At 40.7% G+C, this 25,092-nt stretch overlaps 1 protein-coding gene across 1 annotated transcript in view; it reads left to right on the top strand.

Annotated features, from left to right (window-relative positions):
• Window positions 1-25,092, top strand: part of NPAS2 (neuronal PAS domain protein 2) — a 159,773-nt gene that overhangs the window by 80,502 nt on the left and 54,179 nt on the right. Inside the window, exons 3-4 of the mRNA XM_049651359.1 lie at window positions 14,093-14,241; window positions 20,975-21,066. Of these exons, the coding sequence (XP_049507316.1) occupies window positions 14,093-14,241; window positions 20,975-21,066 (241 nt within the window). The remainder of the gene's footprint in view (window positions 1-14,092; window positions 14,242-20,974; window positions 21,067-25,092) is intronic.

Genomic DNA, 25,092 nt, shown 5'->3' with positions numbered 1-25,092 from the left:
CTTTTGGAGAGTTTCAGGGCTCCTTAACACATTGAAAGTGCTAAGACTGCAATTAGAAAATAAACCAAAATCTGTTCCATTTTATGTAACTGTGAATTTAAAAAATTATCTGGAGGAAAAAAAACAAAAATTGGTAACAACAAAATAAACTTCTCTAACCATAGTCCTTTTTCTCAAAATAATTCTTCATGATTTTCCATGGAAGCCCTTTTACCCAACACTGTCTTAAATCAACTTTATTCCCATCATTTTAGCACATTTTCTTACATATGAAAATACACCAAAACAACATTTGAAAAACAGTAAAATGTTTAAAGAAGTAAATAAATCTCATTTATAATCATACTACCTAGAGATAGACACCGTTAACATTTTGACATATTTCCTGTCTCGTTTTCCTACATGTCCATCAAATTTTAAAGGGAATACTCTTACAAGGTTTTTGTTAATGTGGCTGATCAGACTCTAATTTATTCTTCATGAAAGTTGACCTTTCACGGATAGGACTGTCTTAATGTGGAACATACTTAAATTTATGTCATGCCTGTGAGCATGCATTGTTCCATTTGCCTCTCCGGATGTTGACAGTGAGCACCTACTTGATATATTTCAATTCTACAAGAAACTGTGAGTTCATTCCTCAACCACTCCCTCTGTTTCAGGTACTCCAAAGACTTGTAGAGACTTCAAAAGAAGCATAAGACCTAATTCCAATAAGGATAGCCTTCTCAAACAGGTTCATTTTGCTCTGTGTATAATACTTAAGTCTGAGAGGGCTCATCTGCACGCTTATCAGTTCCTGTCTCATACTATAATGTGGAACTAGTTAGCTCAGTGTAGATATGCCAGAATTCCTGGTCTGGAAGGAACCTTGGGCATCACTGAGTCTTTCTTTAGGCATTAACTCTCCTGAGTATCTGTTACCGTGTAAATGTGCCTCTCCAAAATGTACAGGATTAAAGCGACAGCATTTATTTGCCTGTGGATCTTCAATATGGGTATGGCCTAGAAGGGAATGCTTGTCTCTGTCCCATGTGGTCTCAGCTAGAGCTGAGATGGTGGGCTGGCACCACCTGAAGACACACTCATTCCCATGGCTAGTGGTTGATGTAGGCTGTCAGCTGGGACTGTGGCTTTCCATATGGAGATGTAGCAGCTTCCTCACAACACGTGACTGGGTTCCAGGGTGAGCGTCATGGACAAGAGAGTCAGTGGGGAGCTGTGTGTCCTCTTACTCCCTGACCTTGGAAGTCAGGCAGTTCCCTTGTGCTACATTCTGTTCCCTTAGACACAAGTCACTGAGGCCAGCTAGCCCACACTCAACGGGAGGGGAATTAGAACTCACCTTTTAATGGGGGGAGTGAGTTTCAGACAATTTTTAATTCTACAGCTTGAAATCACCTTATCAGTGTCCTCACTATTCTGTAAGAGGAAGCCAAGGTCCATGGAGGTGGAAATACCTTGTCCACTCTCTCTCACGGCATAGGTAGCAGAACCAGGATGAGGACTCCTATCTTCTGGTTACTGGTCTAAGGTTCCTCCGGCTAAGCTGTATCATCCCGGTTCTCTGCTACCCCACCACTCTTCAACTTCCAGGGGTAGCTGTAAGTGTGAAAACAATATACTTCATAAAATGTCTTTAGCTCCTCACCATGGAGACCCTCTATGGGAAAAAGCCGTTCTTCATGGAACTACATACTTCCAGACTTACTGCATACTTCATGGAACTTCATGGAGTTCCAGCAAGGGAAGCCCACTGGTGCTTCCGTCACCAGTTCTGGCCACTGCTGTCCAACTGTATTGGGTAGCGTTTGATTTTTTCAGTTTTTATTTCATGTGGCCAACTGCATGTGATTCAGAGAGCATCTTCGATTTTCCCTCATCAGCATGTTCTATCTACTCAGTTAATAAAACTAGACTTACTGGGGCTAATTTAAAAGATGGATACCTTGGGATTAAACATCAGGAAGAGATCCTAGTATGGAAGTATGTCAGGTGTTAAGGATAGTTTCTCACTGGATGCTGGAGAGGTGTAAGCAGCAGGTGCCACCAGCCAGACCTGTCTGCACAAGAAGTAGATTAAAAGGAAGAGTCCACTCATTATAGTAATTTTTTCCCCTTTTCCACTGATTTGATCTTTATTCCTGATCTAGCTCACCAATCAGGAGTTCTGATACAGTGATTTTTAATTTCTTCCCCTTAGGGAAACACAGGATTTTTGGTGACATATAAAATGCACCTGCATCACTGTCATGTGCCCTTGTGAATTTAGAGAGGACTGAGTACACATTCACCTACATGCTCAAACTCCCCATTCCTGCCATGGGGGCCTCCCTAGAAGGATAGGAGATGAGCATCTTTCTTCTTGGTCTATGCCACAGGTTTCTCAGAAGGACCTGATCCCCATCTCAGCTATAGCTATGCCTCTTGAGTAGTTGAGTGTAAAGCCCAGTCTTGCACACTAAGTGTGCACACCCTGTGATCATCTCCTCACCAAGAAGAAAAGGAGAGAAGCATTGAGTATGGTTTATATAATATGCATCTGTTTCATGAAATCCCCCAATAAAAGGGCATTCAAGGTACCACTTATTGGAGAAATACAAGAGGGGTGTGTTTGTGTGTGTACATGTGCATATATGCTCAACCCCCCTCCACAACACTTGACCTTGGAACCATGGTCCTATCCCACCTCCCTTTGTGTAATACCTCTCCTTCCTTGAGTCCCCCTGATATACCATAAGCACTGTCATCTTATAAGAATGCCAGTGGCTGTGTTAAATCTCACTTAGATCCTGAAATGCAAGTACAACCCTCCTGTGGAATTCCAGAGCTCTGGGAGCCTACACCTCTGCCTCTCACCCCACGTGCCCTAGCTAGACCAGTATGGGTACCCAAATTTATCCTCAGTCAGTAGGGAGAGTAGTTTTATTGGCTTAATAAACTCCATGTTGATATGCAGTATAGTTTCCTTTTGATACTTTTTAAATGCTAGATCACATCAAAGTGATACACTCATGCCAAGGGAAGGACCTACCCAATTAATCTATAATCCTCCTTGTTTTCCAAAAGCCACCCAGAAATATGTTTCCTTAAGAGTCTATTATTACTATTGTCCAGCTCTCCCCTATATACTTTCCTGCAAAAGAATCTTCTTTACAGACCCTGCCATCAGGACTTCAGATTCTATGTTCCCTCCTTTTGATTTCTATGGATCTTTTACATACTCACTAAAAAAAGTATGAAAAGATATGTGGACATTCTGAACTGGGTAAGATGGAGTCAGCCTACTTCATCCTGTCCACCACACTGAATACAGTTCTAAAACCTTGGCAAAATGTATGTAACAGCTAATTGAGGACCCTGAAAGTATGTAGTAGGAGGCAGATTGGAAAAGTATCAAAATTTGAAGTACTACTGAACTGGCATTTTCTTCCCTCCAGTACCCCCTAGCCTAGACTCAATGCAGCCAAAACCCAGAAGTGGGCATCTGTGCTGACAAAGAGAGGACACAGAGAAGCCCTCTACATGCAGGACAGGATCAGGGTCTCTAATGCTCAGACTGAGTGAGGGGAAATCTGCCCTGTTTTGTTTTTTTCTCCATATCCTTGTACCCTGTAAGCAATCCTGTGATAGCAGCAGCAACAGTAGCAACAGCAACAACAACATGGGCCCATAGGAAACTTAAAATGTCGAGGGAAAGGAATCTATCTTTCTGAGCAGAGGAACTATATTCTAAGAGGGTGGGATGAAACCCTGTTGTTTTTTTCTTCCTTTCTATTTTCCTACTGCATGGCCCCAAATGAAGGTGCACATGTAGGAAGTGTGAGGCAAAGCAGAATAAAGCAAAGAACCAGCTTTCTGGCCAGAGGAACTAAAAGGGAGCCTTGGGAACCAAAAAGTACTGGGAAGAGATATGAGAGGAAGGAGCTCAGGAAAGTGAACATATAAAGAAGGTTATGAGATCCTGAGCTCCCCACCAATCTGAATATGCACGGGTCTGACCTTAAGTAGTATACCATAGACTTTCAGACTGAACCGCAGGATAGACCACCACCCGACATCCAAGACCAGCCACATGGGATAAATCTAGATAGCACCATGAATTTCTTATCAGAAACTATGGAAGCCATCTATCTAGTAGTGACACAATATTTTTTAAAAGTTTAAAGGAAAGAACCATTAGCCCAGAATTCTATGTCCAATAAAAATATCCTTCAGAGATGAAGGTAAGTGAAGACATTCTCAAGTTAAAAAAAGCAAAACAAAACAAGACAAAAAAACTAAGAAAGTTTCTTATCAACAGACCTTCTCTGAAAGAATTGCTGAAGGAAGCTGTTATAACAGAAAGGAAATGATACCAGATAGAAACTTGGAGTATGAGATATAAAGGAAGAAGAGAAATGGTAAATATCTGGCTACATAGAATAAATAGTCTGACATTTGGGGGAAAACAACATAATCTGATCTGATTCACTGTATGTAGATGTAGGGCACAAGATGACTACATCATAAAGGAAGGGAGTATATAGAGAACTATATGGAAATAAGTTTCTACATTCCACTTTAAATGGTAAAATATTATAAGTAGGTTCTGAAAAGATAACTTTTATATTATAATCCAAAGAGTAATTACTGAGCACTATACAAGGAACTATAGTAAATAAAAATATAATAGATAAATTAAAATGAAATACTAAAAATGTTTAAACAACCCAAAAGAAAACAGGATAGAAGAAATAGAAACAACAAAAAAAATGAAAAAAAAACCCAGAAAACAGATGGCAAAATGATATACCTAAATCCAAACTTATAATTATATTAAATGTAAATGGTCTAAACATGCCAACTAAGAAAGATTGTCAGAATGAATTTTTCTAATGACTTAACTATATGCTGTCCACAAGGTATTCACTTCAAATATGATGATATAAGTAGGTTCAAAGTAAAACTGTGGAAAATGATATACCACAAAACATTAATAAATTAATAAATTAATAAAAAGAAAGCCAGAGTGACTATATTAATATAAAATAAAGCAGATTGCACAGCAAAGAAAATTTCCAGGAATAGTGACAGTACATAATACTAGTCAATTTACCAAGAACACATAGCAATTCTAAATGTGTATACACCTAACAACTGAGCTTCAAAATACATGAAGCACAACCTAAAGAAGTTTACTGAGTCTTTAATATGCTTATCTCAGGAATAGAACTAGTAGAGAGAAAGTCAGCAAGGGTATAGAAGAATTTAAAAACACCAAAACACCATTGACATTTATAGAATACTCCACCTACCAATAGCAGAATACACACTGTTTTCAAGTACCCATTGAACATTCCCTAACCAAATTCTGCTTTATAAAATAAATGTAAACAAGTCTAAATGAACCGAAAGTAAATTGCAAACAGAAAGATGGCAGGAACAATATCTCTAAAACTTGGAAGTTAAACAGTTTGGCTCCTAAGTAATTCAAAGGTTAAAGGGAAGTCTCAAAGAATTTTAGAACTGAACAAAAATAAAAAATACAACATACCCAAACTTGTGGGTTTCAGTGAAAGCAGTGCTTAGAGGGAAATCTCTAGCATTAAATGATTATAGTAGGAAAGAGAAAAGTCTCAAATCAATAACTAAGCTTCCACCTTATGAAACTATAAACAGTAGAGCAAAATAAATTCAAAGCAAAAAGAAGAATGGAAATTATAGATGTGAGAGCAGAAATCAATAAGATTGAAAGCAGAAATATAATAGAGAAAACCCAAAAGGTAACTTTAAAAAAATCAATAAAATTGGTAAGCCTTTTGCAGATATGACCAAAAAAAAAAAAAAGCCACAAATTACCAATAGCAGGACTAAAAAAGGAGATATTATTACACACCCTTCAGACATTTAAAAAGACATTAAAAGACCATAATAGAATACTATAAACAACTGTATCCATGTAAATTTGACAAATTAGATGAGAGGTACCAATTACTCAAAAACCAGAAGCTATCAAAACTCCTACAAGATGAAATAGAAATCTTGAAGTGTCCTATAATTAATAAAGAAATTGAATGTGCAGTTAAAAGTCTTCTGAAAAAAGGAATCTCAGACCCAGATGGTTCCACTGATAACTTCTGCCAAACATTAAAAGAAAAAATATCACCAATTCTACACAGTCCCTTCCAAAAAGTTAAGAGAAGGAAATACTTCCCAACTTATTTATGAGACAAGCATTACCCAGAAAAAAAATAGTACAAGAAAAGAAAACTACAGACCAATATCCTTCATAAACACAGATGTAAAAATCCTCAATAAAACTTTAGCAAGTTGTATATGTGTGTGTGTGACATATACATCATGTACACATATATATAAACTACATCATGACCAAGTGGAGTTTTATCCAAGGATTGCAAGGCTGTTCAGTATTCAAAAACCAGTCATTATAATCCACCAAGTTAGCAAGCTAAAGAAGAAAAACCAAAACCACATGATCATATTACATGAATACAGGGTTTTGACAGGGGTTTGACAGAATTCAACTTTTATTTATGATATAAACTCAGCAAACTAGGAATAGGAGAGAATTTCCCTAAACTGGATAAAGGGCATTTGCATAAAACCATTAGCTGATATACTTATTGGCAAAAGACTGAACATATTCCCCCTAAGGTGGGGAATAAGACAAAGGTATCTGCTGTCATCACTCCTATTCAATATCATAGAGCAGTAAGACAGAAAAAGAAAGCAAAGTCATGTTGATTGGAAAAAAGGAAATAATACTAACCTATTCAAAGATACCATGTTTGTATATATAGAACATCCCAAGAGATTTATCAAAACAAAGAAATATAAAACTCCTATAATTAATAAATAAATTTAGTAAGTTGACAGGATACACAAGGTCAGCACACAAATCATCTTTCTGTCGGCTAGCGCTGAACTATTAGAAACTAATATTAAAAATACCATGCCACTTGTAATCAATCCAAAAGAATGAAATAGTTAGGTATAAATTTATATATGGGATATATGTGTGAAAATTGCAAAATGCTCATGATAGAAATCAGGGAAAACCTAAATAAATAGAAAAATATATTGTGTTTATGACTAGAAGACTCAAAAGAGTAAAAATGCAAAATTTCCACAAATTGGTCCATAGATTTAAAGCAATTTCAATCAAGGGGTGCCTGTGTGGCTCAGTCAGTTGGGCGTCTGACTTCGGCTCAGGTCATGATCTCGCAGTTTGTGAGTTCGAGCCCCGCGTCGGGCTCTGTGCTGACAGCTCAGAGCCTGGAGCCTGCTTCAGATTCTGTGTCTCCCTCCCTCTCTGCCCCTCCCACATTCGTGCTCTGTCTGTCTCTCTCAAAAATAAGTAAACATTAAAAAAATTGAAAGCAATTTCAATCAAAATCCTGGTAGAACTCTGTAGATATAGACAAGTTGATTATAAATTATAATGGAAAGACAGAGAAACTAGAATAGTCAAAATAATTTTGAAAAAGAAGAATAAAGTTGGAGGAATCACATGATCCAATTTTAAGACTTATTATAAAACTACAGTAATTGAGACAGCATGGCATTGTGGAGGAATAGATCCATAGTCAATGAGACAGAATAGAGAGTATAGAGAACCCAGAAATTGACCTACATAAATATGACCAACTGATTTTTTTTACAAAGGTGCAACAATAATCCCATGTAGGAATGTTTTGTCTTCAATGGTGCTGGAACTATTGGACATCCATATACAACAAATAAACTTCAACCTAAACCTTATAGGTTATAAAAATAACTAACTCAAAATGGATTGTGAAATGTGGAATGTGTAAAACTCCTGGAAAAAAAAAACCACAGGAGTAAATTTCTGGTCTGAGGTTGGGCAGAGGGTTCCCAGACCTGACAACAAAAGCACAATCCACAAAAGGAAAAAAATTGCTAACTTGGACTTCATCAAAATGAGAAACTTTGTGAAAGACACCATTAAGAGAATAAAAAGGTGAGCAGTGAGAAAATACGGACAAATCATATGTCGGACAAAGGACTTGTGTCGGAATATATAAAGGATGCTTAACACTCAACAGTAAGGATATAAAAGGCCCAGTTTAAAAATGAGCAGAATGCCTGGGTGGTCAGTCAGTTAAGCTTCTGACTTCAACTCAGGTCATGATCTCATGGTTCATGAGTTCAAGTCCCACATCAGGCTCTCTGCTGTCAGTGCAGAGCCCTCTTTGGATCTTCTGTCTCCCTTACTCTCTGCTCCTCCCCTGCCCTCTCTCTCTCTCTCTCTCTCTCAAAAATAAATAAACATTAAAAAATTTTAAAAATTGGCAAAAGATATGAACAAATGCTTCACCAAAGAAGATATAAGATGGCAAAAAAATGTACATGAAAAGATGTAGAACATCATTAGCCATTAGATAAATGTAAATTTAAGCCCTAGTGAGATAATACTGCACATGTCTTAGATTAGGTAAATTTTAAAGTACTGACAATACTAACTCCCCTTAAGGACATAGAACATCTGGTTCACTCCTATAGGACTGGTGAGAGGTAGGATGGTAGGGCCACTCTGGAAAACAGTTTGGCAGTTTACTATGAAGTTGCACATACAATTTCCATATGATCCAGGTTACTTTCTTCAGAGGGCTAAAACCTTGTGTTCACACAAAAACCTGTACACAAATGCATACAACAGCTCTCTTCATAATCACCAAAAGTGGGAAGCAACCTGAATTTCCTTTGCAGGTAAATGGATAAACCAGCTGTGGGACATCCATACAATAAAAAAGTGCTCAGCACTAAGAAGGGGCAAGGTACTGATAGGCACCATGACTTGAATGAATCTCAAAGGCATTCTGTGGGTAGAAGAAGCCAGGCTCAGGGGTTACATGCTGTATGATTGTATCTCTATGACATTTTCCACAAGGGAGCATAGTGATGGAACACAGAACAAGGCTTGCCGTTGGTTAACAGGCATGGAGAGAATGAAGGAGCTTTAGAGGGAACTCTTCTGTCTCTGGGTCATGATGATGGTTACATGAATTTATACACATGCAAAAATTTATAGAACTGTGCCCAAAAGAAAATGTTTACCGTATGTTCATTTTAAGAGTAATAATCTTAAAGATATGTATCATCAGTGTTACTTTCTCATAGACAAATGAAATTCAGGTGAAATTCCTTTGCCTCTGACCCCCACATTCTCCCCCATGCTCCACATAGTGGGTCTGGTTAGTGCCCAATTCAGGGAGCAGAGTCCCTAGCCATGTAGGGCACAGTACTGTGGCTGACCAGCCTCACCTCTCCTTCCTGTCTCTGCTCACTTCCCCCTGAGCTGGGGTCCCTTTCCCCCTTTCCCCAGTTTCTTAACCATTTCCCTCCCCCAGACTGTCCATCAGTACCCTGTCCTGGATTCATCCAAAAGCCAAGACCAGATTGCCTGTACTGGCATTTGAGACTGTGGTTGACCTCACTCTTCTTGTCCTCTCTCTCACTTTACTTTCTCACATGTCCCCAACTGTCCTGTCAAACCTGGCCAGTCAGCTCTTCCTGGGCTGTCTTCCCACCGCCTGCCTGCCCACCCCTCAAGGCCACCTTGCATGCAGCCCCTTCCCTGAGGGCTCCCCTCACCGCCTCACAGGGCTGATCTCCTTCCTTTGTGAACTCCCTTGGCAATTTGTCTAAACTTGTCACCTAGCCCTTATCATGTTGTACCTGATGTGTGAAATCCATCTCTTCCTCTAGACTCTAAGCTTCTTTTAGTTGGCTGTTTTTAGTTGTTTTTCTGCAGCATTCTTCCCTGAACACAAATACCATTATCCTATTAGCATGAAATGCCATTTTTCTGCAGAATGTGTTTTGTTTCTGTGCTATAACCTCAAGCAGCCAGAATTCGTCACTCTTAGTCCTGTGCTTCCAGAGCACTGGTACAAAGCTCCATAACACATACCTTCACGGTGGTTCTGGAGGGAGTTGTGGAAGGGAACAGGAGAGTGCAGCGCTTCACGGCATGGGCATCCAAGCCAGCCTGCTCCACCACTGCCTACTGATGTGACTTCAGTGAGTCACACAACCTCTCAGTGCCTCAGCTGCTTCATCTGTGAAATGGGGATAATAGTATCTATCTTAAAGGGTCATCATGAGGATTAATATATGTGAAGCACTTAAAATAGTGCCTGTTACATAGTAAGTACCCAGCAAAGGTTATCTGTGTAACCAATATCCCTTGAGGGACACTAGGAAATATAACTTGGGGGCTTTTTGAGCCCTTCATTCAAACCAAAGGGTCAGGTTTGTATCAATGTATATTTAACACACACACACACACACACACACACACACACACACACCCCTTCCCTTCCAGCCTTTCTCTCTCCCCCTCTCTCTGTCTCTCTTTCTCTCCCTCTCCCTCTCCTCTCTCTTAAATCCAATATGAAGAGAAACACCCCAACTGAAAAATGGGCAGAAGATTTGAACAGACATTTTACAAAAAAAAATATATGAAACAACAGTAAGCATGTGAAAGGGTGTCCAACATCATTAGTCATCAGAAAAATGCAACCTAAAACCACAATGGGGAAACATTACAATGCCTAAAGGAAGAAGAGACAGACAATACCACATGTTGACAGGCATGTGAAGCATAAATTGCTGGTGGAAATGCAGGCACAGTACAGCCACTTGGCATAACAATATGGCGGTATCTTGTAACAGTGAACCAGTAAACGTATATATATTTACAATAGGAATTAGCAATTTCACACCTATGTATTTACCCAAGAGAAATGTGTGCCTATGTCTACACAAAGACATGGATGTGACTGCTCACAGTAGCATTCTTCTCAATACCCCTGAACTGGAAACAACCCAATGGAATACTAGTCAGCCATCAAAAGGAATGAAATATTAATGTATGCAACAACATGGATGGATCTCAAAAACTTAATGCTCCATGTACGTTAGAGACTATATGCTGTCTGATTCTATTTGTATGAAATTCTAAACATGGCAAAACTAAACTGACAACAGCAGTGGCTTCCTGTGGCTGTCATCAAGGGGGACATCAGCAAGTTGGAGGAGAATACCTTTCAGGATGAGGGAACCATTCTGTCTCTGGGTTTCGGTGGTGGTTACACAATTACCAAACTTCATCAAACCGGACACTTAAAATGGGTGAATTTTGTTGAATGTAAATAATGATGTAAAAAAGAAAAAACAAACCCAGAGGCTGATTAACTGTCTTTCAGCTGGTTGCGCCAGTGCCTTATGTGTGGTGTCTCGGGGCCTGCCAAGCTGACTTCCTTATTGGAAATAAGGTCATTCGAGGCTCATTTTCTTTCTCTTGCCTCAGAGCTGCAGATCCAGCTGACATTGACCGATTTCCAGTGGGCACCATAGTGTGTCCCAGGCGGAGGCTGATGGAAACAAGCTTGTGTTTCTGTCACTAATGATATAAGCCTTCATCGTATTCTCTGCCAGGCCATGTTGGTTGTCATTACACCCATTGAAGAAGAGAACAGAGTAATAATGAGCTGGGTGTTATCGGCTCACAAATAATTTATAATGGGCAAACTAGGACAGGAACAGAGCTTTTTTTGGCTAAGGAGGCTGCATGTCACTCTTAAAATCTAGGCCAAAAAATTATTTATAATGCATAGACAGTCACTCAGAAAGTTGAAAGGTTCCTTTCTTCTCTCCCATGTGTTTGAACATTAGGCTTTTTACCCTAGACTAGCAAAAGGCACCTTAGGTTCTTCCTTGGACACCTGCATTCAGTCTGCAACTCTGAGAACACATGTGAGGGCAGTTACTTGGTTAGGAATGAGGCCTTTGTAGAAACCCCTATCCAAGGATAGGAATGAGGGAAAAGTCAGGAAAAGGAAGAGATCCTTACATATGGGTAGTGACCACACACTTGAGAAGTGAGCTTTAAAGAATTGCCTCAGGTGTTATCAGAAAGGAGCCCAAACCAAGATATTATCAGCAAAGGATGGTTTGTAAACAGGTGTGTTGAAATAAAGGCAGGTCATGTGTCCTCAGGCAGAGGCAGAGTGGTAATGGCCATCGTGGCATCTAAGAAAAGGATATTTTCATCATGTCCCTGTGCTTACAAGGGCTGTTTGGGAAGGCAGAATCATTATTGACATTGATACCTGTAGATGTGGATACCTACCCCAAGGGAGGCCAGTTCCCCTGATGGGAACTTGCTGAATCGTCACAAGCTACCAGCACCCAGTCCTGACTTCATGCTGGCCAACAGCCTCCTGATAAGTGATCAGCCGTCCTGGGCACCTTGATGCCAGACCCCAGGGTACGTAGAGCAAGTAGACCATGTTTAATGGGCCCTGCCACTGTGGCTCCTGCTCTCTCAGGGAGCCGACTTTGTGGAACAAGCCCACCCTGGGTGAGTTGAAGAAGGTTGGTCAGCTCTCCCAGCTCTGGCTCACCTTTGACTAAGGTGACTGTTGATGAGGAGCTAGTCCCGTGGGGCTGAGATCCAGCCCCTGGGTCTGTGGCATGTCATTAAAGATCAAGTCTTGGGGCGCCTGGGTGGCTCAGTCGGTTAAGCATCCGACTTCAGCTCAGGTCACAATCTCGCGGTCCATGAGTTCGAGCCCCGCGTCGGGCTCTGGGCTGATGGCTCAGAGCCTGGAGCCTGCTTCCGATTCTGTGTCTCCCTCTCTCTCTGCCCCTCCCCCGTTCATGCTCTGTCTCTCTCTGTCTCAAAAATAAATAAAACGTTAAAAAAAAAATTTTAAAGATCAAGTCTTCTAGAGCAGTCCTGTTTCCCAGACCTCCTCAGGGTGAGGGCAGGCTTCCTATGGCACGTGCTCCTTGTTTAGCCATCTAGGAGAGTGGCCCCTAGAGCCATGTTTTCCTCTTCCAGTTCCTGAGGTTCCCAGGCCTCCTCAGAGGTCCCCTCCTCTCAAGCCGAAGGACTCTACTTTGTTCTCTGTATAGATTGTGCAGTGTAGCATGTCATTTTTTAAATAGACTTTATTGTTTTTGGAGTAGTTGTTCACAGAAAGAGTGGAGAAAAATAGAGCAGAAGATACAGAGGTTTCCCATATATCCCCCATCCCTACATATGGACAGCCTCCCTGTTATCAGCATCCCCCACCAGAGTGCTACATTTGTTCCAATGGATGAACCTTACGTCGACACATCATTATCACCCAGAGTCCACAGATTACATTAGCGCTCTTGGTGTTGTACGTTCTGTGGGTTTGGACAAATGTATAATGATGAGGATCCACCATTATAATATCATACAGAGTAGTTTTGCTGCCCTAAGGTCCTCTGTGTTCCACCTATTCATCCATCTCCACCTCAACCCCTGGCAGCCACTGATCTTTTTACTGTCTCCATAGTTTTGCCTTTTCCAGAATGTCATATAGTTGGAATCATACAGTATGTAGCCTTTTCAGATTGGCTTCTTCCACTTAGTGATATTCATTTAAGGCTCCTCTATGTCATCTTTAAAAGGGTTCATCTGCTCTCAGCAGCTTGACAGCCATATGCGTTCTCTGTCACACGTTGGCCCTGGGTCGAGCATGGCTTGCAGACGGTTATGCTTCGTCTCCCCAACAGGATGACGAGTTCTGGGGCAGAGGCCAGGACATATGCCCTGTGTGGCACTGGCTCCCTGCCAGACACTCAGGGAATTTGGTTTGCCCTTGGAACTCAGTGCCAAGGGCTGGGTGCTCTGGGTTGGAGGGGCTATAGTTAAAGCCTAAGGAAGGGCTATCAGAGCAAAACCCTCTGGGCTGCAGCCATGTACACAGCATGTCATTTGCTCTCTGAAGGTTAAAGCTCCATGAAGTCAGAGTGAGCAGCATCTGGCAACAGAGCTAATCTGTGTAAGATTTCGCATCTGAGTCAGAACTTACTTATTAACACTGTCTGTCTTTGTGGCCAAGAGTCTAGCAAAACATTTTTCTGTCCCCATTAGTCAACGCGAAAATGTGGCAAATGTTACTTTCCCTGAAAGGGTTCTGATCAGATGATCACAACAGAACACACTCTGATAGAAAATACTTCTATTTCATAATAAAGCCTTTATGATGTGGAATGTTCTAGTAACCTGTGTGTTCTGTGCTTACAGAGCTTCTCGAAACAAGTCTGAGAAGAAGCGTCGGGACCAGTTCAATGTTCTCATCAAAGAGCTTAGCTCCATGCTCCCTGGCAACACGCGGAAAATGGACAAAACCACCGTGCTGGAAAAGGTCATTGGATTTTTACAGAAACACAATGGTAAAGGTTACGCCTCTCTCCATTTTTATCCCATTCCTGTCCTTTCATTTGACGATGACTTCATCAAGCTGGTCTTCTGCTTGGTTCCGGCAAAGCCCGATCTCATCAGTCACAGGCTTCCTCTTGCAAAGGCACTCCACCTTCTTTAATATCCCACCTCCAGCAGGTTTGGGAGAGGACACTTACCTCCCAAATTGCTTTACTAGCCAGAGGAGAGAACCCAGAGCCGCTTCACAGGTAGCACCCAGCCCAAGTGGAGTGGTGTTAACAGTGGGAATGTCTTGATTTAAAAATGGCTGCAGCAAGCATTTTTCATTCAGCCCTGAAGAGATGCAATGCCCAAGAATTCATTTTCCACTGGACGGGAATGTACTGGTTTCTCCAACCACCTCTGCCATGGCCCTGAACTCTTTGGCCTTCTGAACTACACCATGAAAAAAATAGTAATTTATTTACAGTCAAATACTTTTTTTAAAAAATATAATTCATGTGCCATAAAAGTCACCATTTTAAAGTTCATAATTCAGTGGTTTTAGTCTATTCAAAGGGCTGTGCAACCATTAACACTAATTTTGTCATCCCATAAAGCAGCCACTCCCCATCTCCCCTCCCTCCAAGTCCTGACAACCACTAACCTACTTTGTCTCTATATGTTCTAGGTATTTCGTACAGATGGAATCCTCCAATATGTGGTCTTTTGCTTCTGGCTTCTTTGACTTAGCATCCATAGTTTAGCAAGTGTCAGTAATTTCACTCCACTTTATGGCCAAACAATACCAATTGTATGGATATACCACATTTTGCTTATCCATTTATCAGTTGAGGGTTTTGTGTTGTTTCCACTCTTTGGCTGTTATGAACAATGCTGCTGTCTGTGGACCTTCGTGTACAAATTTTTGTGTGGATATATGTTTTCAGTTGTCTTGGATATATATCTAGAATTAGAATTGTTGGGTCCAGTGGTAACTCAGGGAACTGCCAAACTGTTTTCTGCAACAATTTCATACTCTCAGCAGCAGTGTGTGAGGGTGTCAGTTTCTCCACATCCTCACCGACACGATATTGTCTGGTTGTGGGTGTGGGTGTGGGTGTGGTGTGGTGTGTTTATTATAGCCTTCCTAGTGAGTATGAAGCAATATCTCATTATGGTTTTGGTTCGCATTTCCCTAAAGATTAATGATGTTCAGCTTTTCATGAACTTATTGGCCATTTATAGATCCTTCTTTAGAGAAATGTCTATTCAAATCCTTTGTTGATTACTTATCTTTTTTTTAATGTTTTATTATTTATTTTTGAGAGAGAGGGGCAGAGCATTAGCAGGGGAGGGGCAGAGAAAGAGGGAGACACAGAATCTGAAGCAGCTCCAGGCTCTGAGCTGTCAGCACAGAGCCCAACGTGGGGCTCGAACTCATGAACTGTGAGATCATGACCTGAGCCAAAGTCAGACACTTAACCGACTGAGCCACCCAGGCGCCCCTACTTACCTTTTGTATTTGGAGTATTTATCTTTTTTTGTTGGGTCATAAGAGTTCTTCATATATTCTGGATACTAGACCCTCATCAGATGTATATAATTTGCAAATTTGCAAACATTTTTCCCATTCCATGGGTTGCCTTTCACTTTCTTACAGATGTCCTTTTACAAAAGTTTCTAAGTTTGAAGTCTAGTTATCTTTTTGTTGTTGTTGGTTTTATGTGCCTTAGGTATTCTAAGAAATCATTGTCTACGGATATGAACATTTACACCACCAATGTTTTCTCCTAAGAGTTTATAGTTTTAAGCCATAGATAAAGCCTCAAGTATACAAGCTACAGGGTGAGCATTTAAGTATTTGATTCATTTTGAGTTATTTTTTGTATATGGAATAAGATAGGGTGTTGAAATTCATCCTTTTGCATGTAGATATCCAGTTATCCCAGCGTTCCTTTCTTTTTTAAAAAAATTTTAACACTTACAGAAAATATACAAATCATAACTGTACAATTGAATTACTTATCACACTGCTTATTAGTGAACACAACTAGGAACCCAGGTCAGTAAATACAAGCTTCCCCAAAAGATGGCCCTTCCTTCCTATCTACCTCTGCTTTCCCCAGAGGTAATCTCTGTTCTGACTTCTAATACTAGAGATTGGCTGTTGGGACCTTATTCAGATGGAATCATACATTATGAACATGATGTTTATGAGGTTAATCTGTGTTCTTCCAGTGTTGTGACTGGTTCGTTTTCATTGGTATATGCTATTCTATTATATGAAGTTACCACTTGAATCTGTCCTTGACCTTATGTCTTTCTCAAATAACCTTCTCTCCCTTTTACCTTTTTCCTTTAAACCATTTTACTTCTTAGCACTGACCACCCTGCCCTGCTGCTCACCTATGGATGGTACCAAAAAATTGGAGGAATTAAGAGGGTTCAGTAGATATTAACAAGCAAAAAGAGCAGAATTCTTTTTTTCCTTAACCATGACACCAAAAATAATGAAGTCAGAAATGTCAGGTTATTGAGGAGATAATTACAGTTCTTCTGTGCTTACAGTGATGCTTCTCTTTCACTGAACATTTTCCTAGACAAGATGATTTCATGGAAGAGGGCACAGCTAGGACATTAGAAAGTTTCATTATACTTGCTGTTCTTTTATTATTTCTTTAATAATTGTATATACCTATTAAAAATATGACAGTAATGATACATCCTCCTTCTTTTTTTTTTCCAGAGCTGCCCAGGGGAGTGTAAAGAGTATGTTAATTGCTTTTGCTAAAAGTCAGGGAAGAACAATCAAGCAGGATTGGAATAAAGTGTTGCAGCAGTATTCGATTGCCCCAATAATTTAATCAGAATGGTTATGTTTCCTAAATAATGATTTAGCTAAGTGAAATAGCAGGTTGGTTTGATTACTGAGATATTTTGCGCAAATTACTCAAACTAGGTCAGTGCCACTGAGAAGCAGGACAGCTGTTAAATAGGACAGCTGGGATCAAGTTCATCAGTGTGACATTTATGCTGGGCTCTGTCTGCTGCAGAATTACAGAATTGTCAAATTGGGATCTGGAAAAGATCAGTCAACAGAAATGCAGCCTCCTAACACCAGGAGCACCCATATCCATCTCACCTTTTTTATAAGACTAAAGACTGGTTTGTACAGCCCCCTTAAATGCAATCAGGATCACCTCGGGATTTTACTTATCCTTTGTGATACTATATTCCAAAAAAACCCAAAAAATCCATAGTAGATTTTATGGAGGAATTCAGTGGTTGGACCAAAATTTGGATTAAATCAAAAACAAAAACAAACAATAACTTCACTTATAATCCAAATGGACATGAACTCCACAGGCATCTGCAATAGGGTAGAGAATAACATGGTCAGCATTTACTCAGTCCTCACCATGAGCCAGGCAGGCATTGTTGTAAGGACTCTTGTATAGTTATACAAATGAGCTTCATAGCAGCTCCCCTAAGTTAGTATCATTTCACAAATGAGACAGCTGAGGCACAGAGACATTAGGTCAGTCACCTGAGTCAGCCAGCCATGATAATGGGGAATCTATATGAGGCAGTCTGCCTCCAGAGCCCAAGTTTTTAATACTATACCATACTGTTTTTCAACAAGGCATAGTTCATGGGGCTCTTACAGATATTTGTATCATAGCTGTGCTATAGCTGTCCATTAGCACAGCCATTTAGACTACTGGTTTTCAACCTTGGCTGCCCATTAGAATCTCTTGAGGAGCTTTTAAAATACATGTAACCAGGTCTCACCTCAGAGACCAATACATCAGAACATCTAGGGTGGAACCCCAGTGGTGAGCTGGAGCTGGCTCATCCTGGCTTGCAAAAGATGATTATTAAATTTTCAGGAGTTTTGCAAGCTAGTTGACAGCTTAGAATCAGCCACCATGGGAGTATTTACACCACAGAAATGGCAGAGGGCTTTTTTTTTTTTGTAGGGATGGAGAGCCTTTTACTAGCACACTACTGGGTAAGGCACAAGCATGTGTATTTTTAAAGCTCCTCAGGTGATTCCAGTGTGCAGCCAGAGTTAAGAACTATGGATTTAGACATGCTTTCTGCTTTCATGATAAAGCAAGACCACATGATCAGTAAGAAAAGATGATTAGGTCTAGGTAGTCGTTATAATTACTTATAATGACTCTTTCCTCAATAATCTTTCAAGCATCCCCATTTTCTCAGCTTGGGAGATAAATCTTGATCCATATGTATTCTCTTTGAAGTAATCCAGATCAAACTGAGAACCTGACCATGTTTCTTTGTAGATAAATTTTGTATCATCAGTATCTGTTTTAAGAGATAAATCCCTAAATTATGTAAATAGCAGTGTATCGCACAGCCTTATCCATGCCCATCTAAATGTTGCTTCTACAGGGCCAGACTGACTTGCATGCTTTCCTTTTCTTGTGTGAATCTCAAGCTGATTTAATGGGATTTTCTTCCAACATCAAATCCTGTTCCTCATTCATGCCCCTTCAATTTGTCTGCCTTAGTGGAGAAGGAATGAGGTTGTGTGAAGAAGCTGCAGAAAAAAGAGAAACATCTTTGTTGGACAGGGTAATGTTAACCCAGCTTAGTAGAGAGTTTTTACCCCATTTCCAAGACTTTGCTTTGACTACATATATCTCAAAGACATACTTCTCCTATTTCATGAATAACAGGAACAATTAGAAGGCGAGCACTCTAGGGCACAACTACAACTTATACTATAGTAGAATTTTGGGGTTTAAATATTAATTGCAATGTTTTCCTGAAAACAAAATGCTTCCAGGTGGTTTTGTTTCCCTTGCTATTTAGAAATTACTTTGACCACACCTCTTTGCTAACCCTGCCCTGTCACCTATAGCTTCTAATATTGGAACCTCAAATGCCAATGGAGACATGATTATAACACTGAACTTTATTTCCCAGTTTAACATTTTTCTATTTGCCTTGAGACATTTTATCTAACATAGACACACACACACACACACACACACACACACACACACACACACACGCATTTTTAATATGCTGTGAATTGGTGGGGCACCTGAATGGCTCAGCTGGTTAAGCATCCGACTTTGGCTCAGAGCATGATCTCATGGTTCGTGGGTTCGAGCCCTGCGTCAGGCTCTGTGCTGACAGCTCAGAGCCTGGATCAGATTCTGTGTCTCCCTCTCTCTCTGCCCTTCCCCCACTCATTCTCTCTCTGTCTCGGTCTCTGTCTCTCTCTCAAAAGAAAACATTTTTAAAAGTTAATATGCTGTGAATTGAGCCTTAACTTCTAAGGATTACAATCAAATTGTTGAAATACAAAGTGAATAAAATGGCTGCTCTCAGTATTCTTATGCTGGTGTTTGGAAAGTATCTAAGCCATACTGAATGATCTAAAAGTTACTTACAGAAAAGAAATGGGTCTTTCATTTTCCTTTATTGCTTAAGTTGAATGAACCATTGTCTAAATCAACTTTGGACTCCTGGAAAGACTCTTCTCCTGGACAGTTAATCTACAACTTGATCCTAATGGTCAAAAGAACTTTACAGATGAGTTTATGTCTTAGGGAAAGGGGGAGACCTTTATGGCATTTATTTATTAACATGGCCTTGGTAGATTTCTTTCCTAAGTGGTCAAACTATGGCAACCATTTGAAGAAACGAGAGTTTCACCCTCTCTTCCTTGCCTCGGCTGGCACCCCGGAATGAACACTGGCCCAGAATTGCATGTAGCACACTGCCTCTGCTTCCCAGGATGCATTTCACCTTGTGCAGCCTCTGGCCACAGTAGCGGAAATAGCTTGTTCATTTAGAATCTTGGAAGAAGAAACCATCTTTGGAGCACCAAGAAAATAATCCCTAAAGAAACCTCGTACTACATAAAGTGGAGCAAATGCTGGTTAAGATGGAGGATAAACTGCAGGAAAAACAAATATATCTGATAAGGCATTTGATCTCTCTGTAATAATATTATTAGGAACATTTTAGTAATAAAAAATACACTTTCAAAAATGCAAGAGAACTAGGGTACATAAGGAGTTTTGTGTATTCCAATGACTACTACATTTACAAATGTGAATAACACCTTCAGTACAAGGTAGTCACCATAATAAGAAAATTATAGATAAATCTAGAAAAAGTTTGATAAGAATAAATTCTGGCTGTAAAAGCCACTAAGTAACATATATTTGTCTAACATTTTGTACTTCAGTACCTGGAAATGCTGAAAACTACACTACATCCTGCATAGACACAGTAGGTCATTTACTACAAGTCTAAGATGTTTCTGGAATTTTGAAAACCCCAGATTTCTAAAGTGTTTTGCTTTGCCTTGACCATAAAGAGGCAGCTGAGGAACTCGTCCTACCATCCCAGTCGCAGTTTCCATTACCTTCATAGGTGAAAACTACCTAACCCCCAACTGCTGATGGTGGGCTTTGTCCTGTAGAAATTCAAGGGCTTTGTGCTGGTTGCTACTGGCAGGCACTCCAGCCATGCAGAGGGTAGAGCGCTCTTCTCCTGAACCTCATTAAAAGGGTGTGAAAACATCCAGAGACCTTTTTAAGTCCATTACATCCAAAGTCCCTAGTCCTTAGAAATCAGGATAACATATTTCTTTATACTGGCTTCTTTAAATGACACAGAAGTTTACACAAAAATTACACAGAAATAAGCATGCTTTGTTTGTTAATTCTAATTCCAAGGTGACTTTTAACATAAAAGTTTATGTTGTTTTTTTTTTAGAAGTCTCAGCGCAAACGGAAATCTGTGATATTCAGCAAGACTGGAAGCCTTCATTCCTCAGTAATGAAGAATTCACCCAGCTGATGTTGGAGGTGAAATGCACTTTCAAATTAGCTTCATTGGTTGCAAATCAAAATGTAGCTGCTTGTTCCAGATAAGACCCTGTGCCCAAAGTGAACAACTATTCTTGACTCTGGAAAGAGGTCTTGAAACAGATACCCCTTGGAGCTCTGCATGCTATTGCTTATATTTTGGCTACTGAGTTTGGCAGTAGAAGCAAGAATTCCCAAACTGAATGTGAGTGTGTGCTGGGGCATCCGTGACTGCAAGGAGAACCCCACTCTTGGGCTCCCAGTCAGAGGGACACCCAATCTTGGAGCTGGGAAGGGCAAGGATGCAGGTAGGTAGACAGGGGGGAAGGGGGAGGAAGAATTACGTCTCTGCACTGACTTTTGGCTCAGAGAGCCTCCTCCTTAGAATGCAGTGATTATGTTTCCCTTAGTAGAACACGTTTTGAAAACAAAATTCTTTTCAAGTTAGGCTTTGAACTTGAGTTCTGTTGCATCAACATGGCATGTGGGTGTCAACTGTAAGTGACCCTGTGCCTCCCTGCCCTTTCTGGGCTGAGAAAGATGCTCATGTGTCTTCCTCCAGAAAGTTAGGTGCCCACGCCCATTTCCAGGGTTGTATTTGTGGAAATCTGGCTGATCTGGGCCAGTGGGCTTCTTCAATGTCCTGTGTTTACATTTGGGTGAAACTGCACAGATGAGGATGAGTCGCTACGGAAACGTGTGGCTGGGTGTTCTGACTTCCAAACTGGGGATTAGTCTGGGAGCACATGGACGTGATAGTGGAGGGAGAGAAGGCTCCAGACCTGGCACGTCTGGGCCCTTGACTTAGAAGAGGCAACAGGGACAAATGAGTTCAGCGAAAGGAAGTTAGGCACTGGCTGTACGTCCGTGGTTCCTGGCAGGGTTTTTGGAGAGTGGCTTCTTTCTGTATCTCCTCTTAGGTGCCTGTACAAGACTGATGTAAACTTTAATTTACATAGATTAACTATGCAGAAAACAGAAAGTACTGGAGTAAGAAAGTGCCAGAACGAAGATGTCCAAATATTATGAAATATAAGCGCATTAATGAACATTTGCATAAAATGAAAGATACTTAAATCTGCATGTGAACTATATTTAAAGAAAATACAGAACTTTCTCCAGAAGCAATGCATTTTAAGTATGTTAAATTTAGACCAGCTTGCAAAATATAATGTTGAATTAATGTATCATTATGCTACTTTACATAAACCATTTTATCTTTTAATTCTTAGGGAACAGTAGTTAAAACGCATAACCCTATAGCACCCAGCCTCTTTTTCAGAATGTGTAGCACAGCCTTCTTTTTTTCCCACTGAGTTTCAAGAAATCAAAAGTGTTTGAGGAAACAAGACTTTTATAAAGTTAAAAATGGATACATATTTGGGCTGAAAGGCAGGACTGAGATTCAGTAGACTGGAATTTCTAGAAAAAGATTTTTAGATTTGTATGTATATTCTTTTAAGATTTTTAAAAATTTTGTTTTGAGAGAGAAAGAGAGAGAGAGCACATGAGCAGGAGAGGGGCAAAGAGAGAAGAGAGGGGCAGAGGATCCTAAGCAGGCTCTGTGCTGACAGCAGAGAGCTCGATGTGGGGCTCAAACCCACCAACTGTGAGATTATCACCTGCACTGAAGTCAGATGCTTAAACGACTGAGCCACCCAGGCGACCCTGTATGTATATTCTTTATGCACTTTCCCCTGCTCCCAGTATAGACTTCTTGAAGTGGATCTAAAGGAATCATGCTAGGTGAGTGAATTAAGCCTGAAATTAAGACTGTACAACAAGCAGGTCTTCTGGACACATTGCAGCTTTGAGGGGTCTGGGAAACCCACCAACTAGTACTTCTGATTGATCTTGGTTTTAGACTTTTATTCCAACCTGTTGCTCCTCAGTAGACACAGACCTGGAGATGAGTAACTATACCTCCAGTATATTCTCCCAGATGGCCTGGGCCCTGGAGTGGCCCCCACAGGATGATGTTGTCACCATTTGCCACTAGGCAATTTCTAACTAGTTTGTGTCTCTTTCTAGCTGCACAGCCCTCTCCTTTTCCAGAGCCGTTTCAGGGAATGTGACGGATTCAGATGCCATGTCTTGATGACCATGAGGTTCCTCTCTCTTTCTGCCCCTCCCCCACTTGCACTCTGAAAGAAAGAAAGAAAGAAAGAAAGAAAGAAAGAAAGAAAAGAAAAGAAAAGAAAAGAAAAGAAAAGAAAAGAAAAGGAGGAAGGGAAGGAAAGAAGGGAAAGCTCTTGTTGATTGGCAATTAAGGAATTTGTAGTACTTCTTCTGAATTTTATTCAGAAAAGCTATACTGATCTTTTCTCACAGCCCAGAGGTTGTCCCAGGGAACACAAGAAGCATCAGACCCAGGAATTGACATAAAGGGGTGTTTTCATGTCTTTCTGGCATGTGGCAGGTATAAAATTTGGGCCATTATGGCGTTTCGGGTGTCCCCGAAGCTGTTATCACAGTCAACTTTACTTTGAGAGGGACGCATGACTTCCCAGTCACAGAGTGTTGAGTCACTCAGGTGGTACTGAGGGGACCTTCTAAAACCACAGCAAGCGTTTTCCAAGCAGTGACTCAGCGCACGTCTTGCACATTGGATGGGAAACGCCAATAAGCTGATGAAAGTTATCTTCCATCTATAAATACCTTCAGCTCTTTAACACCCACATGCTTTACAAATCCAAGAGGGGCTTGGGCTCACTGTGCAAGAAGATCATTTGTACTGTTTCTATTTTCCCAGTACTCTGCCCCACTTTTTCCTAAAAGGTCCAGCTGACATCCTCAACAGTGGCCCCACCTTGTAAAATTCACCGCCAGGAAGGCTGAAAATATGACTGAAAAAAAAAAAAAAAACCAATTAGGAAAAGAAACAAAAGGTACCAGGATGTACCTCTGTGTTCACCATGACCCATAAATTTTATTGGGGTTTTTTTAATCTCGGCCCTATGGACATCTCAGACCTCATCATTCTTTGTTGGGGGGGAGCATCCTGTGCATCGTCGGATGTTTCAAAGCATCCTCAGCCTCTACCCACTAGATGCCAGCAGCACCCACCCCAGTAGTGATGTCTGCTGACACTGCTAGATGTCCCTAATGGGGGCAGGGGGGAGGGGTCGCTTTGCCCCTCATGGAAAAACACTGATATAATCCAAAACGATGAGGTCCTTAAGAAACATGCTTTAATATAGTTTTCAGTCTTATATCCTGCCATATGTAAGTATAAAATAACACATGACCCTAGTGTGCATTTTCCTGGTGAAGAGAACTCCCTCCCATTTTGGCACAGTGCCTCTTGTGTGCAGTTAGCGGACTGTTTCTGATTCCTGCTGCAGTGCACTTAGCTGCACCCACCTAACAGACAATGCATGCCCTTTTGGCAGTGCAGACCTCCAGTAACACCCGGGAGGAACTAGCTGAATGCATACAAAACGTTTCCAAAACTTTCTAAGCACATATTTCAGTGTGGCTTTTTCCCCCTTTAAAGCAGAAAAATCCTCACATTCAGAGAAGATGTTACTTCAAAGATACTGTCGATAAAGCAACAGTGATAGGTTTACAGTAACTATCCACCTGAGCCTTTTACTCCCTCAGAGATTTGTTTTCTGGTGAGATGGGCTTTGTTTTAATCTTTTCCATCTATTCTGGGCACCTATATAGCCCGTAGCCAAGAGGACCCCATTCAGAATTACATAGTCTGAATTTTAGAAATCACCTTGCAGATCTTATGAAAGCATCATGAGAATCCAGTAAAGAATCTAAAAACAAAACCGCAAAGGTGTCTGTAAGAAAATGTTGACGGCTGGGGTGCCTGGGTGGCTCAGGTGGTTGAGCCTCCAGCGTCGGCTCAGGTTATGATCTTACAGTTTGTGAGTTCAAGCCCTGCTTCGGGCTCACTGCTGTCAGCTCAGAGCCCTCTTTGGATCCTCTGTCCCCCTCTCTCTGCCCCTCCCCCACTTGAGCTTTCTCTGAAAGAAAGAAAGAAAGAAAGAAAGAAAGAAAGAAAGAAAGAAAGAA

This window comes from Panthera uncia, assembly GCF_023721935.1.
Source record: "Panthera uncia isolate 11264 chromosome A3 unlocalized genomic scaffold, Puncia_PCG_1.0 HiC_scaffold_11, whole genome shotgun sequence".
NCBI classification, from domain to species: Eukaryota; Metazoa; Chordata; class Mammalia; order Carnivora; family Felidae; genus Panthera; species Panthera uncia.
This window is presented reverse-complemented; position numbering and strand designations above follow the sequence as displayed.